Below are 8,723 nucleotides of genomic sequence, written 5' to 3'. Positions count from 1 at the left end.
GACCGATGCGCCGCCGTCCCCCGCCCGCCCGCGGCCAGACGTGGCTGGCAGGTGCCGCACCGCCGCGGCCGCCAGCCGGACGCGGGCGGAGCCAGACCACGGCCACGGGATACGGTCGAGGCAGTGCTGCGGCCTGCTCGGAAGGACTAGCTCTACAGCATAGCACCACCACAGTGTGGATCCGGTGCCGGTGGCGAGTCGTCCCCCTCACACGGGATCCGGTTCTGGTAGCACAGCATCCCTTTAGTAGGGGATCTGGTTCTGGTAGTACTGCAGCATGTCGTACGTCCTGCTGCGGAAGCTGAGGCACGAGTTGTTGATGACCTTGGTCATGTAGGCGGCCGCATCCTTCTCACTGCAGGTGGTGGCAAACCTGTCCAGCATACAGGGGCACATGAGTCGACCACGAGGCTTGAGTACTAACCAGTCACTCGATTCCGCCCACTGAGCTGTCAGGCCAGACGATCACGGAAAACGGCCTCGGTGAAGCGCGGAGCTCCGGGGGCCGCGTTCGGGCACAGCCCTGCCGGGAGCCGGCACGCGCCGTCTGGCGACGGGAGGCGGTGGCTGACCGCGCCTCGCACCGCATCAGCGCCAGACAGGGCCGCACTGGGCACAGCTCTGATGGGAGCTGACACGCGCCGTCTGGCGACGGGAGGCGGTGACTGACCATCCTTCCCGCCGCATCAGCGCCAGACAGGGCCGCACTGGGCACAGCTCTGATGGGAGCCGGCACGCGCCGTCTGGCGACGGGAGGCGGTGACTGACCATCCTTCCCGCCGCATCAGCGCCAGACAGGGCCGCGCTGGGGCACACCCGCGCCCATCGCCTGGCCCCCTACTCCGGCCGCCAGCCTCTCACCTGGCCCGCAGCAGCTTGATGGTCTGACCGCGGAAGCAGGGCAGCCCGGTGTCCAGCATCAGGGACACCAGCGAGATGATGGCCTCGCAGTAAGGCCTGTGGCGCACGCTCCGGTCAGCTCGCCGCAGGAGACGGCCTTCCGTCCAGGCGCCGGACCGCCCTCAGGCGCCCTTATGCTCAGGCTGTGTCGCTTGTCAGCTTTGAAAAGTCTCAGACGTCGTCGGCGTGTGTGCCACTTTGAATGTTGGGCCATCTCCAGAAGCTCCCGGGTGAGATGTAAGACATTCCCCAAGCGACATCAGGTCACACCACATAGCAGACGTTGCATCAGCCTGATGTATCCCTCGGCAACATCCCCCGCAACGTGTTGAAAGACTCCAGCAGTCTCCAGCCTAGCCCCGTGTCCCACTGCGTGTGAGTGACCATCCTCCCCGCCCAGGTTCTGGCTGACGCTGCCCGAAGGCGGTCAGGGAACAGAGCTGATTCGATCAGTGTGCTGGCTGGAGCCTCAAAACGACCAGCCCTCGCGGCGCGGCCGACGCGTGAAGCGGCCAGGAGAACCACACACCTGATGGCCAGGTATCCCTGCAGGCACAGCTCCATGAACCACTTGAAGGGCTCGGCGTCCAGCCGGCCGCCCAGCACCATCACCATCTCGGCCGTCAGCTTGATGTCCGGCTCGAAGCCGATGTTGCCGCCCGGCGATGACTCGAACATGAAGCCGAAGTCTGGCGGGGGGCCAACACACGCGTCACCATCCGGAAATGTCGCTGCGCTGTCCATGTGACGTCACAGAGGGACATGACGCCACAAGAGCACGAGGCCATGCCTGGCGGCGGCCCGGGTTCGTGTCAGCGCACAAACAGGCGGCCACACCGCCCCTGCCCCGCGCCATGTCACCACACACGCAGCCGTGACGTTAGACACAGTCATGACGTCACACACCAGCCGAGCGGAGCAGCCTCGACCCGGATACTACTCCAAACGGGGCGATGATGATGATTGGGGTTTTAGGGCGCGTCGACTACCCCAGACGGGGCATCCGTGCACAGTCCGACTCCGGCGACGCTCGCGGCCACTACAGGGGCGGGCGTCACGGCACGCGTCGGCCGAACGGTCCGCGGCGTGAGGGGCGGCAGGCCGACGCCTACCGATGTGCACGATGTGGCCAGCCTCGTCGATCATGATGTTGCCGTTGTGCCGGTCCTTGATCTGCAGCAGGAACAGCGCCAGCGAGTAGGCCGCCATGGATTTGACGAAGTTCCGCCGGGCGTCCTGGCGGCGGTCACACACAGGCGGTGGTTAGTTGGGCGGCAGCCACACACGGACGGCGGTCAGTCGGGAGGCGGCCACACACGGACGGCGGGCGGTCGGGCGGCCGCCACACACGGACGGCGGGAAGTCGGGCGACCGCCACACACGGACGGCGGGCAGTCGGGAGGCGGCCACACACGGACGGCGGTCAGTCGGGCGGCGACCGCACACGGATGGCGGTCAGTCGGGCGGCGGCCGCACACGGACGGCGGCCAGTCGGGCGGTCTCCAGCGGACAGGGGGCCGTCGGCACGACTGAGAGGGACAGCACGTCGGTAAACTCGGGCTCACACGCTGTTCAAGAGCGGCTCCCATCGCATACGCGGCGAAATGGTATTGTCAGTCTCAAACGAAGAAACAAGGCGCCACGTGACTCGACAAGCGTCCTCCGACGTGTATCGCTTCAAGCAAGTTTCCCCGAAGGCGAACTACCTGAGGCCTGCCATGACACTGGCGGGCTGAAAAAATCATTCACCTGAAACTTGGCACTCGACGCGTGACCGTACGTCGTGAGGAAGTACTCAAACAACCCGAAGTCAGTCTCCTTGCCCAGGTCGCTCCTGGACTTGGCCTTGGGCACACACTGAATGACGCCGCACTGAAACGCCAAAGCCCACCGTAAAACGTCCAAACGGCCACAGCAAGCATTCGTTAATGTGGCGTTACTGTTGCAACGTTGATAACATGGGACCGTTCGGGGCTCTATGACCAATATCGTACTGATGGGATTCTGGAAAGTCTGACAAAAAAGTGTGGATACTTTGCTGTCTTGGTGAGTGCGGATGAGGGTAGCATTCATATAATTGAATATGTACCGCACATCCTAATCCCAAACTCCAGGCAGGTTCAGTTCACTGAACTAAAAACGAAGAAACTGCTGATAAAACCGACAAATGATCAGCGTATGCAAAACCCCGTTTGAACCCGTGAGATAGGATCAGTACGGTGTGTTCGGTGGATAGTTACCAACGGAGCCTACCACGAGCCCCAATACTGGTCAACACTAGCCCGGTCAACGACTGGCGTGGAATGAGCACCAGCGTGAGCGCAGACGGGACTTCTCAAAAGGGGAGGGGCGGGGAACAAATAAAATGCTGGCTCTAAAAACCCGGGTCGATGCGTCGCAGGTGCGCAAAACTTCTTGCATGGTGTACAGCACGGCATGTTTTAGATTTGTTTGTCCACCTCGAATTGTTAATTCTCCGTGCCGCCGGACCATGCCGTGAGTAGGCTGCTGGCACCAGCCGCGCCGGCCCGGGCGACGCAGACTCACGCCGGGCGATGTGGCCACCACCCGGTACGGGTAGAGGAACAGGTCCAGGCCGGCCTGCTGGAAGATGTTCTGGAACAGCTCGATCACCTGCAGCGCCAGCATGTCCTGGCGCACGTCGTCGCCCACCTGGGGACGCCCAGCTGTGTCATAGACCTAACCCACGCGTACAGACGCGTCACAACAGATATATCCACGCGCACAGGCATGTAACAATTCAGACACAGACATACAAGTAGCTTCATATAGGCGTTCGCGTGTCCACGAGCATCGCAGGATACACAGGTGTATCGCAGCATTACAGAACACCCGTGACGGGTAAGCAGAAGCGTCGCGATAGCTCCGTGGCGCCGGGCGGGCGGGCCGTTCACTGGCGCTCATCCCGACCGGTCGGGTGTTCAGTTCCGGTTGACCCAGCTAGTGCAGCGCCTGACCTCCGAACCCTGAGCCTGGGAGGCGACAGCGTGCAAAACCCCGGACGAGGGCCGCTGTTTAAACGCATGAGGTAGGATCAGGTACGGTGCGTGTGGTGAAGTTACCAGCGGAGCATACTAAGGGCCCCGACAGCAGGCAGGCCGTGTAATGGCGCAGCATGACATCAAAACAAACCTTTCACTCGTCTGCGTGACTGTAGACCGAGTGCGACATGCCGTGCTCGAACGGAGTCACGTTACATTAGTGGTGGGGCCAAGATACACGGTCAACTTAACCTGTTCAAAAGCCTTGCTGCACACCGTTCAGAATCGGTATTTTCAAGCCACGCGTGCCTGGTGCGGGGCGTCTAACCTTGAATATGGCGGCCTGCCACTTCTCGGGTCCCATGGAGGGCCGCCGCTCGGCCGGCTCCCCGATCAGCATGGCCTGCTGCTCCAGCTCGTTGATACCGCACCTCTCCACGCGGAACCGGGCCAGGTAGGGCGCCTTGGCGGCACTGCAGCACGGCCGGCCGCCAGTCAGCAACGGGGGCAGCCGCCAGGGCAGTACAGCGCGTACTCCGACACCGCGCGGGCGCACTGCATCGCCACCGGTGGTGCTCGCGTCCCACCCTCAGCTGAGACGGCTAAATGGCGTCGATACGAGGGTAGGGGGGAGGGGAAGGGGGGGCTGAGGCCCCGGAGCGTGCTGCTGATCTCTGGACAGACGAAACAGTGCGACCTGGTTCGGGACCGTCACATTGACCTGATCCGAGACCGTTAGGTTACCTGACCCGGGAGTGCCAAGCTACGATGTTCCGGGACCATCAGCAGGTTGACCATCTGGTTGACCTGATCCGAGAAAGCACGGTTGACCTGATCCTGGGCTGCTCACGACCTGACCCCTGACCTCTGCATGGGCGTGCCGCTGTTGTAGTCGATGGCGAGCACCCGGCAGTCGGGGATAGGCGGCAGGTAGCACCCGGGCTGAGCCTCGATCTTGCGCAGCTCCTTCAGACAGGCCTCCTTGCGAGCAGGACCTGCCGACAGCAGCGGTCCGGCCGGGTCAGCCGGGCTGCCAGGTGCGGGGCCACGGCCATCCGCCCCATCAGAGCAGGGAGGTGCTCATCGTGGAGCCACGCTCGAGGCATGGAGCATGGAACCACGCTACAGACATGGATGGGGGCTCGAGACATGGATCATGGAACCACGCCACAGACACGGATGGGGGCTCGTGACATCACGCTATGGTATTGCGATAGAAGGACATGACGGCATGATAGTGGCCACTGGCGCGCATGGTCACCGGCTGTGTGTGTAGTTCCGTCTGGTATTGATAATGGGGACTGGGCTTCCAAGCCAGGACGACGTGACATGGGTAATTCCAGCTACGACGATTTCCTTCCCTTGCCACATCATTAGCTCACATACATCCCTACCTCACCGCCGGCGTTTTCGCCGTGCAGTCCCCGTCATCCTCCGCAAGGCCGTGTCAGTTCACGTCCGGAACGACCGGGGCGCACACGCTACCTTTCGGGAACGGCTTGATCTGGGCCGACACGTTGGTGATCTTCTGGAAGAAGCTGAACTCGCGCTCGTAGAACGCCTTGGCCGGCCCAGACAGTGACGAGACGATGGCGTTCCGGATGTTCTCCAGGGTGTCGTACAGGTCCGCTGAAACCGGGACTCACCGTGTAAACACAGCGGCAGCGTGGTCCCGACCGCGCCGCTGACGTATGCTGCATGTCCCACTTCAGCAGGCGAAGCCAGGTACTGACAAATGCTCGCGGACCCGACATGCGCCGTGCGACCGTGCGGGAGATCAACCACATGGCTGACACGTCCACGTCGCCGCGCGCTGTCCACGCGACAGCGACTAATACACCTTGGCAGGCACAAACGCGGAGTCAAGGGGTTTCAAGGTCTACATGCTGACAAGGCAGCGTAGTTCAGCGTTCTCGAACCCGGCACGGCGAAGTCGTGAACGGCGCCGGTCAGGTGCGTGAGTCCACCGCTGCGCAGCAGGCCAAGCGTGCCCCTGCGCTGCATAGGTTAGCTACGCGAGGAGGGCAGCTGGATTCTGACGATGACTCTACCTGGAACTGCGGCGACTCTACCTCCTCCACGCAGCTCCGTGGAGACACAGCGGCCCATGGTGGGCGGCAGGAGCGGTGCCAGGACCGCCCTGCGTCGTCAGGAAGTGCGGGACAGCCGGCCACGGCGTCACACTCACCGTCCTTGACCTGGCCCTCCTCATCGCGGAACTTGTTGGTCTCGATGTTCCAGATCACGTGGTGCGCCAGGATCTGTGACTTGGCGCACGCGCGCTTGATGAACTCTGTGATGAAGCCCATCTGGAGGTGGAGGTCATTTGAGCTGGGGTGAGCTAGCTATCGCGATGGGAATTTCATCTGTCATCTCTATACGTTAAGGAAACGTTCGTAATGGACCGATGAATTTGTCACCTTGAACAGCCAATTTCTCCAAGCACCCGATAAAGTAAGAAAGTGATAGATAAAATATGAGCACAATGCGCCAATATCGTGCAGCCAAACAGAAACCAAGGAAAACAGCGATCAAACCACATGGAATACTACACTGGCATTGACACTCCAGCGGACGGTCGACAAACTAACGGCACACACGCGTCCAGCCCAGCACGAACAGCGCGCGTACCGTGCCGTAGCGCACGGCTTGACGGTGGACACACTAACGGCGCACACGTGTCCTTTCGGGCACGGCTAGCGCGCGTACCGTATCGTAGCGCACGCCCTGACGGTGGACACACTAACGGCACACACGTGTCCGATCGGGCACGACTAGCGCGCGTACCGTGTCGTAGCGCACGGCCTGCACCAGCTGCGGAATGTAGAAGAGCACCGTGTCGGACGGGTAGGAGCTGAGCACGCGCACGGCGTACTGGGCCGTGATCGGGTGCGGCGGGTACTGGCGCGAGAAGAAGGCCAGCGCCGACACCGGCGGCTGCTTGGCCCAGGTGAGCGCGTGCGACAGCTGCAACACACGTCCCCGCACGGCGCCGTCAGTCACCGCACGCCGGCGTCGAGACCAGTCCACATACGTCCCCGCACGGCGTCGTCAGTCACCGCACGCCGGCGTCGAGTCCAGCCAACACACGTCCCCGCACGGCGCCGTCAGCCACCGCACGCCGGCGTCGAGTCCAGCCAACACACGTCCCCGCACGGCGCCGTCAGCCACCGCACACCGGCGTCGAGTCCAGCCAACACACGGCGACAATGCGGCCGGAGATGCCTTCTCGGTGGGCTGGAGACACGCCGGCGCGTCCCATGAGCGCATACTCCACTGGAGTGAATATATGCCGGGCATGCTTGTTATCCCGTCACCGCACTTATCGTCATGGAGTGAGAAGTCATGCACGTAAAGACGGTCCAATCCAACAACTGCAGACGAGGACTAGCAACGAAAACTTGAACCGTTTAACCAACCGGCAGCGAGGGTTTCAAGAGACTGATATTGCCTGTTGACGACAAACGGTGGGCCAGCGCCAGCGCGCCAATCTCCCGGCACGCCAGCGCTGCCGGCCTCGGTCGGCCGGCTCACCTCGATGATATCGTTGACGATGTGCTCGGGCGTGGTGAGGTACTGCAGCGCCTCAGAGATGTGGCAGACGGCCTGCGGTCGGCTGCGCACCAGCCGGCTCACCTCCCGTCGAATCACCTCCTCTGTCAGCGGATGAGCCAGAGGTCAGGTCCGAACGTCATGGCACCAACTTCGCCGACCTCGGGACACTAGACTGGCGGCGCAATGGATACAGTTTGTCTCGTTTTCTCGTGTTACTAATGCAGTGGAGCGGTCCAAACCCCAGCAACAGCCAGCTTTACAAGCTCCATATCAAGAACCATGCGATAAGACGAAAGACTCCCTTAAATGGTGTTCTACGACGTCCGACGACACTTAAGCAATTACCTCTTGGTATAGTGAAGGTCAGTAACTCGACATAAGAACTCTGAACTCCCAAAAGTGGCCCTACATTCGTTCGGTTGTGCACAATTTTCGGTCATATGGCGAGATGTCTGGAGACAATCAAGGCATGCCCCAGGCTGCCGTGCGGCTTCAGGTTTCCCCACCGATGTCTAGGCTACAATGTTCAACTACGTGTCCAGCTGCACCGTGTATCCAGTACCCCTTGTGCGGCGGAGGTACTGAAGGTGCTGAGTAGTCCATAAGAGGTGGTGCATTAATGAGCAGAACTGGCAGCGGCATGACTTTGCAAAAAGGTGTCCCGAGCGATTTGAATACCCTTTCCATTTCGCAGTACAAGTCCTTGATATGTAGCCCAATTTTCGGCGATATTTCACAACTTTTCTTTCAAAACGCTACATTCGTCCATGGGCTCGCTCACGCGAGTACATTAGGCCTCATGTACTCTTCAGATTTTCCTAACTACTCGTAGTTCGTGTTCCATATTTGGCATCACCCGTTTTTCCTGCGGCAAGTAGTCCAGAAGTTCTTCAAAAATGCTTAACTTACCTAAAAAATCCGTCTACCTTACCTTACCGCATCAACAAATCGCATTTTCGTTGACGAGTACCTGGTAGAGCATTAAGTTCTTAAAATTGCTACCAAACATGTTTTGGATTTATGACAACGTCGTATTAAACGCAAATACAGTTTGTGGAGGGAATCCTGCATGATTACCCCAATTATCAAAGAATCTATGAAACACATCAAGTATCGTTGACAGGTATTTACAAAATCAAGAGAAATAGGCAAATCGGCAGACTGGTGATTTACCACGGCCTTAAGCGTTCCGCCTCCTGCTTCCCACGCCAGCCAAGCTTTGGAGCCCTTTCTTTTTATGTACAGATATTGATCATGAAAAAGCCA

The 8,723-nt window shown here is 60.3% G+C and overlaps 1 protein-coding gene across 1 annotated transcript; it reads right to left on the bottom strand.

The window, feature by feature from the left end:
* Positions 1–90: 90 nt before the first annotated feature.
* LOC119112296 (phosphatidylinositol 4-kinase alpha) lies at positions 91–7,580 on the bottom strand (the record flags this gene model as incomplete). The annotated part of the gene is made up of 12 exons (XM_037236408.1): positions 91–373; positions 862–957; positions 1,430–1,589; positions 2,013–2,136; positions 2,650–2,772; positions 3,448–3,573; positions 4,231–4,375; positions 4,768–4,897; positions 5,388–5,531; positions 6,091–6,211; positions 6,690–6,869; positions 7,437–7,580. Coding segments are annotated over 12 exons (1,623 nt in total), but the record flags the coding sequence as incomplete, so codon positions are not given.
* Positions 7,581–8,723: the final 1,143 nt, after the last annotated feature.

The sequence above is a fragment of the Pollicipes pollicipes genome, unplaced genomic scaffold, assembly GCF_011947565.3.
Source record: "Pollicipes pollicipes isolate AB1234 unplaced genomic scaffold, Ppol_2.1 Scaffold_7261;HRSCAF=8764_pilon_pilon_pilon, whole genome shotgun sequence".
Taxonomy (NCBI): domain Eukaryota; kingdom Metazoa; phylum Arthropoda; class Thecostraca; order Pollicipedomorpha; family Pollicipedidae; genus Pollicipes; species Pollicipes pollicipes.
Note: the sequence above shows the minus strand (reverse complement) of the source record. Positions and strands in the feature narration are given on the sequence as shown.